The sequence below is a fragment of the Protopterus annectens genome, chromosome 2.part1 (assembly GCF_019279795.1).
Source record: "Protopterus annectens isolate FY-2018-M chromosome 2.part1, PAN1.0, whole genome shotgun sequence".
Taxonomy (NCBI): Eukaryota; Metazoa; Chordata; order Ceratodontiformes; family Protopteridae; genus Protopterus; species Protopterus annectens.
Window position 1 is genome coordinate 1,704,844,713 of NC_056729.1, and position 15,726 is coordinate 1,704,860,438.

At 37.6% G+C, this 15,726-nt stretch overlaps 2 protein-coding genes across 2 annotated transcripts in view; one reads left to right on the plus strand and one right to left on the minus strand.

Annotated features, from left to right (window-relative positions):
• The window catches only part of DFFA (DNA fragmentation factor subunit alpha), a 561,231-nt gene extending 549,269 nt beyond the window's left edge, over positions 1-11,962 (minus strand). The window contains exon 1 of the mRNA XM_044063154.1: positions 11,881-11,962. Within this exon, the coding sequence (XP_043919089.1) occupies positions 11,881-11,914 (34 nt within the window). The 5' untranslated portion in view covers positions 11,915-11,962. The remainder of the gene's footprint in view (positions 1-11,880) is intronic.
• Positions 11,943-15,726, plus strand: part of PEX14 (peroxisomal biogenesis factor 14) — a 2,179,090-nt gene continuing 2,175,306 nt past the window's right edge. Inside the window, exon 1 of the mRNA XM_044063151.1 lies at positions 11,943-12,052. Coding sequence (XP_043919086.1) covers positions 12,014-12,052 — 39 coding nt within the window. The 5' untranslated portion in view covers positions 11,943-12,013. The remainder of the gene's footprint in view (positions 12,053-15,726) is intronic.

The window sequence follows — 15,726 nt, forward strand, 5'->3', positions numbered from 1 at the left end:
TGATGTCAGAACTGTACTATGAAATTATTTTAAGTACTTCTATGTGATCTCTTATCTCTTGACTAGCACTGTGTAGTAAAAAGTATTGTCTTGTGTTTTGACTATTTGTTATTAAATATTTTTAAACCTTCTCAACTGTGGCTGTTTTTGTAAAGATAATTTAAGCTCTTTAGAGTACCTGCATGCCTTTGGTAAAATTGTACAAAGCCACTCCAATAACTTTAGCCGTGGGCTATACTGCCAATCGGATAATAATATTGCACAGTAATAATTGGACACCCTTTTAAGGGCCTTTGAGTAGCTGATAAATACTAGTGGGTGGTGGCAAGTGGTACTACCTTTTAGACTGGGCAGAAAAGGAGCACAGCTGGAGAACCTGTGCCATCCTTCCCCAGGAGTGTCTGTGTGGTTGTATAAACTCTTATCCCAAAGTGTGTGTGTGTGTGTGTGTGTGTGTGTGTGTGTGTGTGTGTGTGTGTGTGTCAGCTACTTGTGCAGGGACACGAAGCACTGGTTGGACAGAGAGGGTCCTGGAAGTTTTAGCTTGCCCACTAGGCTGAGATCTGGACCCTATAGCTATGCCAGTGGGGAGTCTTATTGGGGACCTGGAGAGCAAGGGAGCAACCCGCCCAGACTGACTGTGATCTCTGTATGCTCTTAAGGGAAATTGCACTTTACTGTGTGTATTTGTTATCCTTTCCTCCTATATGAGATGTCCCCCACTGGTGTTAGTGGTGAGGATTGAGGCTCCTTGATTGCTGGGCCAGGGCACGGGCATCACAATAGTCATTAATCGTATATAAGTTACTTAAGTTACAGTCAATAGCCAACAATAACAATGTGTTTGTATATAATAAAGCTGCTTGAACAGAACCCATAAAGACTCGTTTATTCGTGTCCTAACACGAAAGTGACATGGTGTCAGCCATGAGATGTAAAGAAGTTAAAACCGAGAGAAAAGAGCACAAACATAGCCAGAAAGATAATGAGAAATAACACAAAATATATACTCAATACTAAAGACAATAAAGGGGCATTACAAGGGCTCAAACTGCAATATTAGGCAAGCAGAAAGTACAAAAAGTTTGTTAACAAAAGAAAATGTTTAAGATAAAAGTACTTGATGAAATCATGAACTGTAAAGCAAAACAAGTATGTTTAAAGCAAAAAAACTAGCATGTTTTAAGCAAAACGAGTGTGTTTAAGGCAAAGTTGAGCATGTTTAGAGTAAAACAAGCACAACAAAAGTGTACTGGGCATAAAAAGGGCTTAAATGAGCAAATTGATTACAATAAGAAAATAAAAGGGTATAGTAAGCAAAAATAAAGCAAGGTGACTATGTGTTTTGGCAAAGTGCTGTATTTGGGCATAACTATGACTTCATAGTGTATCAAGGGCATAACTAGATTTATTCAAAGTATCTCAGAGTGTGTAAAAGTGCTTACAGTGGGTGCTTATTACTGTGCATGTATTTAAAAGAGTTAATTGTGTGCAAAGTGCAACTGCTTCGTGTAATACAGTCAAAGCATAGCCATTTCGAAAATGTTTCGTGTGCTAGGTGAGTCTATTTGCAAAGTACTGCCATTACAGAGCGCTCCTTGTACTGTAAAGAGTTGCATAGTAAGGTACCACCATTTTGGGGACATTTCAACGTGCTGCATGCAGTTATTAGCAAACTACAATTACTTTGAAAGTTATTGAGTTTGGGCAACAGCTGTTCAATTTATTTGCATTGTGCAGTTGCTAGGCCTGTTTCTTACACTGATAAGAGGTGTTTTCTTGGAAAAGACGACATCAGTATTACAGCACTCGTGAGTAAATCAGTTGCATCGTAAAGTTCTCGAATATTTCTTAAAGTGATGACTTTGACAAATGATGGTAAATGACTTTAGCATTTCTGACTTTACCAATAAAATTCGAAAGTATAACAAGTGATGGTGTATTACTTTAGCATTTCTGCCTTTACTGATAATATTCTGAAAGCATCAAGAGGCCCGAGAAATGATTTTGCAAAGTCCAGTAAGCATCAAAAAGCCCGAGAAGTTATTTTGCAAAGTTCAGTAAAGTGTTGAAAAGCCTGAGAAGTTTATTTTGCAAAGGCCAGTTATTCGAAAGTACTACGAGTTCATTTGCATAATTCCAAAAAGCCCAACAAAGGTTTAAGTTCAGACTACAAAGGCATTGGACAATTATTGGCAATAATTCTGGCGTATGTGCATGTGTGTATGTTTATGCTTATTTGCAAACCCATTCACTGGTATGTGTTAATATGGCAGATGGATTTCAAAAACCCCTACCACTTGTATTTGATCAGAATATTGCAGAGAACTGGAGAATATCTGAACAAGAGTACAATATTTTCATACAAACAGCTTATGCAGATAGAGATGCACACTCAAGGGCATTCATTTTGCTAAACCTAGCTGGGTCAGAGGCCATAGAAAGACAGCATTCATTTGTGTATGCATCAGCAGTATATGAAAGGGAAGGTGCAGACTGCCATACTGTTGTATAAGATGAATCAAGGGAAGATCCTGAGTGTTTGAAGTGCAAGTCCCAGACAAATATTACATTAGAGAGAAATTTGTTTTACACAAGAGATCAGAAACCAGGGGAGACATTTGCAGCTTATATAACTGACTTGAGAAACAGAGCTAAGACGTGTCGGTTTAGTGATCTAAAAGGTGAGCTGATAAAGGACAGGCTTGTATGTGATATTAACAGTACTGCTGTGAGAAAGATTTTACTTCGTGACAGTGATTTAGCATTGAGCAAAGCTATAGAGATTGTGACACCCGTGCCCTGGCCCAGCAATTAAGGAGCCTCAATCCTCACCACTCACACCATTGAGGGGGCATCCATATAGGGAAAAGATAATAAATACACACACAGTAAAGTACAATTTCCCTTCAGAGTACACAGAGATCACAGTCAGTCTGGGGCTGGTTTCTCCTTTTCTCTCCAGGTACCAAAAAAGAATCCCCACTGGCACAGCTATAGGGTCCAGATATCAGCCTAATGAGCAAGCTAAATCCTCCAGCACCCTCTGTCCAACCAGTACTTTGAGTCCATGCCCAAGTAGCTGACACACACACACACACACACACACACACACACACTTAGAGATGAGTTATATACAACCACATAGACACTCCTGGGGAAGGCTGGCACAGGTTCTCTAGCTGTGACCCTTTTTTGCCCAGTCTAAAAGGTAGTACCAGCTACCACCACCCACTAATATCAGCTACTCAAAGGCCCTTCTGAAATAGTGTCCATTTATTACTGTGCAATATTATTATCCAAATGGTAAGTGTGACTGAACAGTCAAGACTTATTAGAGTGACATTGTACAGTATCACTGTATACATGCAATGTACTCTAGAGCTTAAATTAACTCTACATAAAACAGCCACAGTTGAAAGATTTAAAAATATTTAATCATAAATAAAAATACAAGACAATACTTCTTACTACACTGTGCTACTAAAGAGTTCAGAGATCACAGAGAAATACTTAAAATAATACCATAGAAAAGTTCTGACATCACAGAAAAACAAATTAGTCTAATCTTCCTATTTCCTAACTATATTGAAGAGAAAACACAGTTCTAAAATAGACGTACATATAGAGCAAAGCAGTGCTGATAATGTTGGATGTTCTCAAGACAAAATGCTCCGAGCTCTCTGAATCTCTCTCTTTAAATTCATAACACAGAGATGCTTTCCATGACATCATTCTTCACACTTCTCTGGTGTTCCCAGGCTAACAGAAACTACATTTACATTCTTTACACCTGGCTAGAAACCAGAGCAATAAAGGACATTTATATATGCAAATTCTAGCCATTAACTCTGATCTTAAAACAATAGGCAGGATGCCTCCCTCTAGACATATCAGCTCCGAATTTTGACATCAAAGACAGTCACAAAATGCTTGACTTAGCTTTCATACAGCAGAGTGCACTGTTGTTACTTTTTTACAGTTCAATATCCAATGCAGTCTTTTTACATCTAAGAGAACAAACCTGTGGCTTACATTAATATTTACAAATGACAATTATCTACAAAATTATATCTGGCATATATAAATGTCCTTTATTGCTCTGGTTTCTAGCCAGGTGTAAAGAATGTAAATGTAGTTTCTGTTAGCCTGGGAACACCAGAGAAGATAGATTTGTCAAATCCATGAGTTGACAGAGAACTACACAAGTATGCTTATGAGTGACAAGAGCATGGTTTCAGTTGGGTTCCCAAGCACAGGTAGATAGTATGCAACACATGGCAAACAACAGCAGGCCTAAGCACATGGCAGCTACAGGATTTCCAAAAAAGCCACAAGGTTTTCTGGAAAGTTCCTGGAAAGGTGGAGGCTCCAGCGCCAGCTCAGTGCAGTACAAACATGAATCAACAAAACCTAAATCTATCTTTATTGTTAACTGTCGCACTTGTGGTGCAAATCATGAGTCTAAAAGAGAGAAGTGCTTAGCATATGGTCAGCAATGTCACAAGTGTAAAAAATTGAATAATTTCCTACAGTTTTGCAAATCAAGTAAGCCTCACGCAGTTGTAAAGAAAAGCCACACAAAAAAAAACAAACTGATCAAGTACAGCCGAAACAGTCAGCTTCCTATGTAGATGGTGTATCAGTGCTTGGTGAAAGAGCTGATGCAGTAAACTTATTAAGAAGAAGTAAAGTGTTTTGTACTGTCCGGATCAATGGAAAATCCACAGAGCTCAAAGTTTACACTGGGTCAAAGTGGAATGTTATATAAGCAGACACATTTGCAAGAGTGAGAACTAATGAAAACTCAATGCAACCAATAGTGCAAGACTTGTTGCTTACGGAGGTGAAGAAATTCAAACCAAAGGTTCACTGATACTTTCATGTTATTTGGCTGAGAACTGTTACAACTTGTTATTCTATATATTCCGAAGGCCAGTGCAATCTTTACTGGGTATATATTTCCAAATACACCAGATATTTGGATGACATTGTTTCATTTGGCATGACACAGTTGATAATTTATGTGAATTGTTTTCACTTTATTAATAACACAGTGGACTTTTCTAAAATCCACACATCATCATTATAGTCCCAATGTTATCAATTATTTGGATGTTGAGCTTTTTATTGACTACAACACCAACTCGCTAGCCTTAAAAATATTTAGAAAACCAACATTTTCTAATTCCTGTTTGGAATACTCAAGTTGCCATCCTGGCTTTCAAAAAAGAGCAGTAGTCAAAGGGCAACTCGTAAGGGCAGCGAGGATGGTGACCAGAGATATGGATTTCAATAACGAGATTGATTTCATTTTGGATATGTTTAGGGTGAGGGATTATCCTAACTCCTTGTTACTTTCCATAAAAAATGAGAATTTGTTTAAGAGACATGAGAATATTTTTTCACCTATTTTGTCCAACAGTACTTCAACTAGAGAGGTTAACCTAATGTCTAAAAAAGAAGGTGGTCATTCTGCATTTACCCTCATATATAATTTAACAGCACCACACATTTGTAATATTGTCAGGAAAAACTGGGCCTTATTAACTTCAGACGATTTACGTCTGCAACTGTTTGGTCAGACTCCAAAGTTTACATTTAACAGGGATCTGACATGTTAGAAAGGAGTCAAAACTACGGCAATGCAGATCAGTCCAACACTAATGCTGGTAACTTTAAATGCAGTAGATGCAGACAGTGTAGATATATTTTTAGAAACCAGTGACATATTTATGCTTAATAATTTTAAGATTCATTCACAATTTAATTGTTTATCAAAGAATGTGGTTTATATTGTTAAATGTACAAAATGCCCCACCTTTTATTTAGGCAAGACTTCCAGGAATTTCAAAAGTAGAATTTACGAACACATCCAAATGTACAGTGATCATAATTTAAAATTTTAGTAGTACAACATCTCTGTAGTAATCAACAGGGGAGGATGGTTTCTGAACAATTAGAAGCTTGTGAACTTCAATGGCAGCTGCTCCTTAATGCTACAGCAATGCCAGGACTAAATGAATGTATTAGTATTTTAAGTATTTTGAAAATGAAACATTATGGATTTTTTTGTAGTCTTACATTCACTGTTTTGTTTGTGAATGTTAACACATTTTTATACAAATTATGTTATTATTATTATTTTTATCAAACATATACATAGTTTATGTAATGTCTTAAAAAGTTTTTTGTATTTCTAATAGGTTAATTGTTTAATTGGAACAATTTAGTGTATTTAAGGGAGGTGACTTGACTTAGTAATTGTTCTGATGAAGTCCTGTTCATTCATGGTTACGGACAAAAGAGCTCAACGTTAATAAAGGATTATTCTAGTACACTTCAGCTGTTCCTCTTCTTCTATTTTTGGTGTGGTTTGCAGTTTGGTTATCAATCTTTACTGGGTCTCAAAGATAGTTTAAAAATGAATCTGCTTTTTTTTGCTAAAGAAGTTCATCACATAAGTGCAGTTCCAAGTTCTAATTTTTCACAAGCCATTTTCTCAGAATATGCTGATTTTTTTTATGACAACTTGGGAAAACTTCCAGTTGTGTATTCCACAAAGTCAGACCCAGAGGTCACTCCAGTAGTCAGCCCAGCAAGAAGAGTTCTGATAAATATGCAAGATAAAGTTAAAGCTCAGATGGATAAAATGGTACAGCAAGGTATGATTTGTCCAGTCACAAAACCAACGGAATGGGTGTTGTCCATGGTGGCCACTCACAAAAAAGGCTCAGATGAAATCAGAATATGCACTGACCCAAGAGATTTGAATAAAGCATTAAAAAGACCGTATCATCCAATGCGCACAAAGATGTTGCAGCTCTAATACCAAATGCCATTGCATTTTCTGTTTTGGATGCAAAGAAGTGTATTTTGGCAAGTGTTGCTTGATCGCAAATCCTCATTTCTAACTACTTTTTGTACTCCGTTTGGCAGATACTGATTTCTAAGGATGCCATTTAGAATAAATTCTGCAAGTGAAGTTTTTCAGCGTGCAATGGAACAAATTTTTTTGGGTTATCCATGTGCCATAATAGTAGAGCATGACAGAAACCTAAAGAAAGTTCTAGATAGAGCACGTGAAGTGAACTTAAAGCTCCATCCTCTGAAGTGCACATTCAGACTTCCAGAAGTTACACATGTAGGACATTTGTTTGCAAGTACAGGCTTTAAGACCAGACCCGACCAAGCAAGCAGCTATTCTAGGAGATATCAGTGCCAGACGGGGTAAAACATGTACAGCGTTTTCTGGGCATGGCCAATTACTTAGGCAAATTTATACCAGACTTCAGTGAGTTGACAGCATCTTTAAGAGAGCTAACACACAAAAATGTTGCATGGTCATGGCTGGAACATCATCAGAAGGCATTTGAAGACTTTAAGCAGAAAATTGCTACCTCACCTATGTTAAGATACTATGATGTGAACAAACCAGTTATTCTTTTATGTGATGCTTCAAAATTTGGCCTAGGTGCAGTTATACTTCAAGTGGGTAGACCAGTAGCCCATACAACTAGAATACTAACGCAAACTGAGATGCACTATGCTCAAATTGAGAAGGAACTTTTGGTAAATAATATATGCACGCTCCAAGTTTCATGATTATATTTATGGTCGAGCTATTCAGATTGAAACTGATCATCAACCTTTTATCACTATTCTAAAGAAGCCTATGCATTCCACTCCAGCAAGATTACAAAAAATGATGCTCAAACTGCAAAAATATAATTTCAAATTGGTCTACACTAAAGGCAAATTGCTTTATCTGGCTGATACCTTATCCACATTTCCAAGAAATACAACAGAACAGCTTGATGCAGAGAATTCTGACTGATGTGATGTCAGTGCGTAATTTTTCCACCACTAGACCTGATGAGTTAAGAGAGCACACTCAGACTTATTTCATAGAAGCTCAATCATTATATTAATGTTGGATGGCCATCAAAGCAATTTAGTGTATCACCTGAGATGCAAGTGTATTTTCCATACAAAGATAAATTGTTGATGGAAGATGGCATTATTTTCAACGATCCTAAAATTGTTATTCCTGCTTCCTTACAACAAGAATATATTCAGATTTTGCATCGTGGTCACCCAGGAGCCACATCCACTAAGAGAAGAGCATGAGAATTAGTATTTTGGCTTTCATTATCAAAAGACATTGAAAGATTTCTTTCTACTTGTTCAGTTCAGTATACAATAGTACCAGACTGCATTTACAAAGAGAACCACTTCATCTAAGTCCAGTTCCTGAAACACCTTGGTCTACTCTAACAACTTGATATCTTTGAGTGGAACAATCAACACTACTTAGTGTTGGTAAACTCTTAGTCAAATTGGTTCAAGATTGATCTACTACCAAACTTAACCTCAACTGCTGTTATTTCTAAGTTGAAACGTCATTTCTCAGTGCATGATAGTCCACACAAACTTTTTTCTGACAATGGTACTCAATTTACTAGCCAGGTGTTTCAGAAATTTGCAAAAGAATGAGACTTTGTACATATCACAAGTAGTCCTGAATATCCTCAGTCCAATGACTAGCTGAAAGAGCAGTACAGAGTGCAAAGCAATTACATGAAAGGTCAAAGCATGACAATACCGATGTCTTCTTGAATTTGCTTAATTTCAGAAACATACTCCATGATGATATTCCTGGCTCACCTGCTCAAAGACTATTTTCCAGCCAAACTAGAACTACGCTATTTCAAATTTGTTGCAGCCTAAGTCGAAGAACAAAAACCATCAAGGTTCAATGGTTTAAGAAGCATAATACCCAGAAATCTAGTTACGACAGCTTGAGCAGATTACTTTTTCCATTGAGGGAAGAAGAGATGGTACGAATCCAGACAACAAACGTTTTTGATCAAATAGGACAGATTACAGGCATCTCTGCTGAGCAGAGATCTTACTTGGTAAATTCCGAAGGAATGGAGTATAGGTGGAATCGCAAACATCTTCTTCCTTTACCAGAACCATCATCATCATTGCGACCACGACATTGTATCTGTGGTGCAAACCTCTAACCTGAAGAATGAGTCAGACACTGTTACCACACCAGAATGTGTTCAAAAGTCTGATTCTGTTTCAGAAAATGATTTGAACATTCCACAGGTCAACCATTTTGCAGAAACGGTCTCAGTTGCTAAATCCACTTCCCAATTTTATGTCACACGATATGGACAAGTGTCTAAACCAATTGTGAAATATGCAGCAACATGGACTTGATTGTACATACCTATATGTTTAATATTGTATAATGCATGTCTATGGATTACCTGTGATTTCTGCACGCCAGTCTCATAACAACTGCATGGTCTATTTCCCAAACATGGACGATGTAGATCAGAGTGTAAAGTGCGTGTGCTTATATCTTTAAGAAGCATGCGAGGCTGTACGTGCACGTATATAACCGGCACACGTGCACAACCTTAATGCCATTTTGTAAAAGCGGCTAGGGAGTGAGCATACATAATTATAGTCATTAATTGTATATAAGTTACTTAAGTTACAGTCAATAGTCAACAATAGTAATGCGTTTGTATTTTGCAAAGCTGCTTGAACAGAACCCACGAAGACTCTTTTATTCATGTCCTAACACAAAAGTGACACTATCCATCCAATGTCTGCCAATGTAGGCCATCCCAGTAAGAAAAGCAGTGGACTTACAGTTGAACCCTGATGCACACCCATGACCACTGTGAACCCCTTTGTGAGTCTAAACACTGTTCACACTTGTGCTGCTGGGTCCTTGTATACAGCCTGCAGCAATTCTAACAGTGTTTCTGGGACTTTGACCTTTTGCAGGACTGCCAAAAATCATCCTTCTTGGGACCTTGTTATATGCTTTCTCTAGTAGTCCAGCTGGGCATTCCTAGACTTGGAGAAGGTATATGACAAAATCCCAAGAAAATTATATCTTTGACTTTCTCTGCAATTGGAACTACTTGGGCATCTGATCTGATGTCCTCATTTTTTCATCTATATCACAGTGTGCATCTTATCACCCATCTCCAGCACTTCATCTTCATCACCTCTTGCTTCCTCAGCTGCTCTACATTTATTGCCCAACACACCTCTCAAATAGCAGATACTGAAAATAGGAACAAATTGCCTTTATTTTCTGTGTACTAGACAGTTTCAAAGAGCACATGTGATGAGGGGGATTCAGAAAATTCTGTGACTGGGTAAATCAAGCCTAGGGACAGGGACATACCTCCAAACATAGGGACATATAAATCAGGTATGAAAATAGGAATGTATCTCCAAAATAAGAACAGTTTTAAGGTCTGCTGCCCAGGTTTCTATACCATACAGTAGAAGTGGTCACACCGCTTTTATGTACACCTTACTTTTAAGCTTCTTTGGCATTCTTCTGTCACACATTACTCCTGGATATTGTGTCAATTGGCTGCAGCCCCTCTGATTCTAGCCTTGACCTCATTCAGACTTCCCTTCTCTTGAATCATCCTCATGGAATCTTGAAGCTGTTTACCTGCTCTATTTTCTTCCTGTGTCTCAATTTTCTACTTCTTCTGATTTCCACAATTTGCTGCCATTACAACTCTCTTATCTGCACTTAGTTTCATCTCGTGCACATCCCATTTTGTATTCTATTCTCCTATCCTTCAGTCTACTTTTCTAATAAACAAACATGATAAATAAAGGAGCCCACAGTTTTAGGTCAGCATTCATGAAGTCACAGTGTATTGTCAAGATTAAGGAAAACACTGTCCGTTCAATTTAATAAAATCACAATGCATTGTCAGACTTAAGCAGCATATGAGTAAATTCACATGAGCACAGCAACAAAAACTTTACCCAGCCCTTTCAGATTCAGCTTTGGTGTAGATAATGAGGTTTGTAGTATGCTTGGAAGCTATCAGGGATTGATCCTAAAATTCAGGATTTTGAAGTGCATTTCAGGGCTTGTGTCCAAAATCTCAGGATCGTGCAACCAAATATCCACTACCCCATGCTTTTCACTGACATTTTGTTGCAAGCTTCATTTATTCCAGGCTGTGTAATTAATGACAACTACCAGAAGCTGAACTGGTTCAGACTTCTAAAATGAAAACTAGACATTGGTTTAAATCATACCCCTCAGCCTCTAAACACACTAAATCTGGACAAAGCCAAACCAGTGGGGGCGGGTTCAAAGGACCAAAAATTGGGAATTTTTTTTTAAATATTGCTCTTATAAAATTAGAAAGTTGCTAGATTAACAGGTTTAGTATTAGCATGCATTTTCCGATGTGTATAAAGTCTGAAACTCAAATGCCTGCTGTTATTTAGGGACTTCAATCCTGAATAATTTGTCAGAAAACCACAACTTTTATGAGGAGCAGCAAAATGTACTGCTGAGAGGTATGGTTTAAATTACTTTGTTGACTGTCTTTAAGTGTCCCTCTCTCCGTACTTCACCCTTAAAAGTCCCACCATTTACTAGACCACACAACCTCTCTCCTAAATAAAAATCTGAGGGTTAGGAAGGTGGAGAAGCCTATGTAGTTAATTCCACATGGATCCTGTTCCTTCACTGCCTTTTAAGAAAGTTAATATACTTTTTAAATTAAACTAATACAGAAGGAAACTCAGTGAAAGATACCAATTCTTGAAGAAGAAATATTTACGGATATACAAACTTAAAATATATATAATGGATAACAACACCGTTTCACTTTCACACAGTTGCAAATTTAGTTTAAAACACATATCATGGATAACACCGTTTGATTTTCATACAGTTACAAATTTTGTTTAAAACGCATACATGATCGCGTTTTAATTCCGTAGCTGTATTACATTAGGCCATTCTGCATAACGTTTTGAAGGGAAAAACAGCGGTTGCGATTATCTTGCACAAACACCACCTACTATATCTCCGACTCCGAGTCTCCTGTTCATTCATTTATTCCCCTTTGCTTTCATCGCTCGATTTGTCTTCGTCTCTGCAGCCTGTTCGGTTGTTGTGTATTCGCTTTAAGTTCGATTAGTAGAGTCTGGAAACATGGCATCTTCGGAGGACGCTGGGCAACCAGGACAGCAGGTAACTCTTGACAGTGTTACGTGATTTGTCTATGCATATTGGGACCTGGAGCAGTATTAAAGTTGGGATGTTTGTCTAACTGTTTCCTGCAAAGGTTTTTGACTGCAGCTTTTATGTTGTTGTTACCGGAGCCTTTAAGCTGTCCTTTTGGACAGGTGCAGGCCAGTCGGGTGTCCTGGGGAAACCAGGTGTAGCCCGAGAAACCTGTTGGAGATGTGATGGGGGTTTCACTTACAGCATATTTATATTTCTGTACAGTTTTAGTAATCTTTTGAGGAGTGCTATATACGTGTTGCTTAGAAAGTGTCTTACTAAGAAGGGGAGAGAAAAATGATGTATGATGGGAAAAACAAAATTGCATCCTGCTGTTTTTGAATATATATTTTTAATTTTCTGTCACAGTTACCAGCGTCGGTCAGTCTTTAGGTCGAAGTGCACAGATAAGGTAGAGTGTGGGAGGGTCTTGCTGTTCTTGTGCCAAATGCAGACAGCTTTATTTTTTTAGTAACAGTGCAAATAGTTTAGACAAGTCTTGATATTTTACGAGTGATTCTCCACTTTTAATTCTCTCGTTTGCCGTGTTTTTTTACTGCTGATGCTGTTAGTGTGTGCGTTTCTGCCCTAACAGAGTTGCATAAATATATTTTATGATGAGTGCATTGTTTTACTATGAGTTTTTTTAACTTTTCAACTAGGCAATATACGTGTATGGTGGTAGCAACAAATGCAAACTGTAGCGTTTCTGCACTTACAGTAATACTAGTTAACTCATTTCAGAACCCGTTATCTAACAAATGCAAACTGTAGCGTTTCTGCACTTACAGTAATACTAGTTAACTCATTTCAGAACCCGTTATCTTTCCTTTGAAATAGGAATCAGTTTTGCAAATGAGCTCTATTTATATGTGACACTGATTCATTAAGGGCATTGGATCTTCAGTGGAAGAAAATATCAATATTTGACTTTGGGGGATTTGTTCCCCTCTGCCCCATTTTTTTAGATGCATTTGTGAATGCTTAATGTTGACTTGCAGTGGAAATGGGCAGCAGCATTAATTTTTCATGATCTGCAGAAAGAAAAAAATAAGCAGTATGAGATACTGGAGTTATGGGAAAGCAGTAAGGATTTGCTTGTGTGTGTGTGTGTTCATGTTCTTTCCCTGCATCATGATTTGTTGAAAAATTGCTGTAATTAAGCTAAACTTAGTTATATTAAACCACGGTTATGAGACTTCACTTGCCACTGTAACATAAACTGTTGAGCTTTATGATTCCCGCATAACCATTGCATGGCTTTATTTCATTAATTAAAATATAACATGGAATTATTTTGCTTGAAATTAGCTCGGATTCTCGAATTACTTTTAGGCCAGAATTTTGCAGTGGTAGTGCTGTACATTTTGGGTTGTTGTGGCATAATAATTGCTGAAAATCTAAAAATCTGGACCTGTTAAAAGTTTTGCAAACCTGTGCCAGATTTAACACAACGTAATAGCTTTAGCATTTAGCAGCAACTGGGACCAGACTGTAAAGATTCAACTTAGTCTTCTGTGTTTGTGAACTGGGCTGATCCAGATTAATCTTGAGAGATTTTGCAGTCACTGTAGAAAAATGCCTTTTTAGGAGTGAATTGCGTTGTTGGCATTGTTTTACAGTGAGGTTTGTGCATTTAGATTGCATATTGTATTATTTGACACTGGCAAAGTAGATGGACTGCAGGCTCATAAGTTTGACAGTTATCAGTGACTTTGGACCAGTCATTTATTTTAAGTACTACTATTAGGATACACATTCAGACTGTAGCCCTGTCATTTGTTTTAAGTACTACTATTAGGATACACATTCAGACTGTAGCCCTGTCTTGTTTAGCTTTATCTCAGTGAGATTTCATAGTCATTGCAGACTGCTTCGTTGTCTGGCATAGCTCATCGATTCACATATATTTACTAGGCATGCAGTCCATGTGATCAATGAGGAGCCTAGCCCAGTTGCTCCAGAACACTGTGTATTTTAGTGACTTGAGCAGAGTCACATAATAGGTGAATGGAGGCTGAGGAATTGAAACCCTGGACTACAGGAGGTAGTCACTGTGCAGAACTGCCTTTTTGAACAAAACAAATCAATAGCATTAGCAAAAGATTGGGGTTCCAGAGATGGCAATTTGAAAATCTGGGCCTGATACATTAAATGCAGTCATAAGTTAGGATCTGGTATTATAGTGGAGTAAAAGTACTTAACTTATGGCTCCAGATCACTGTAATTGTGGCACTGTTGCAGTTCACTTCAGTCCTTGAGGACAATTTCACAGTCACAGTTTGAGATGCTGTTTGGTTTAGAACTGTTCAGTGGTATAATGGGGCCTAGTATTGCTGTATGTTGAATGTTTTTGGCTCAGAATGTTAAAAGAATGTCTAGCAACAGCAGTTTGTTTAAAATAAATTTAAGTACTCAATTCAGCTTGCAATGTATCCGTAATATGTTATGAAGGACTAAAGTGTTATATTGGCAAGGTAAGTGAAATGGGGTAGTGGACCTCCAGTGAGAGGGATATGAAAGGTTGTAACAAATGATGAAGAGCCATTTTCTTTATTTTGGTTTAGTTAAAAAGATTGCAGGATAGTTTTACTTCTACTTTAGGGTCTTGTCACAAAAAGAATGGGAACTTCCATGTTCTATGACTTGGTTGGATTGTAGTGGCAAGTCAGCACTGGGAGGGTTGAAAACAGGTGCAGACATGATAATAGACTTTTCTTTAGTTCATGGAAAATTATTTTATTTGCATTGAAGACTTGACACTGAAGGAATTATTGCTGTACGGCATCAGTGGGTCACCTTAAACTTTAGGGGTTGATTAAGCACTCCCAGTGGAATTATACAGGGTTTGAAGTGGGTAGACAGTACAAAAGGTAAATGTGAAAGGTTTATGTTTGGAAAAATAATAAAACAATGTACAGTTGCAGTGTATGGAATTAATTTGCCACAGGGAAGTTGTCAGAATCTCTTATGGTTGACTTTTTTTATGATACTTTTAAGGTGTCTGAATTTTTGGTGGGAGTTGGTAGTGGCAATGATCAGAGGGCAAATCAAAAAAGTAGTTGCATTTTGCAAAGGGGGTGTTTTGGTAGCCACTGTTGTTTCACAATTTGACCTTGGGGGTGTTTGAGCTTCTCAAAATTGTAGTCCAAGAATAGAGAAGTCCAGTGATGTAAATTTTCTTGAAGATGGAAGTTCATAGTAGCTAGATAGGAAAGGTTACTGCTTAAATGTAATTTCTTGGGACTCTACTAAAACAGAGCTGTATTTAAGTACCATCAGTCCTTATATTATGTTGGAGCACCACAAACTCTAGCGAATACTGTTAACAAACCTCTGACTATTCATAAATTTCATATTAAGGACTAATTGCTTTTGTGGTCTGCCTAAATTGTGATTGTTTGGCTTGCATGTACTACAAAAGTGCAACAGAGAAAGCATGATCTCGGACATTCACTAAACTCGTACCCCTCAAATAACCCAAGTTATAATCCAAGGTATCATAATATTAGTATGATTTTACAATGCTGTTGCAGTCCCGTGAAAACATTCAGAAAATATTGAACAAAAAGTCAATGTTTAGCTATGCTGAAACACATTAGTTCAGCTCAGCTCTATTGGAAGAAAGCCTTCTTGCAGTG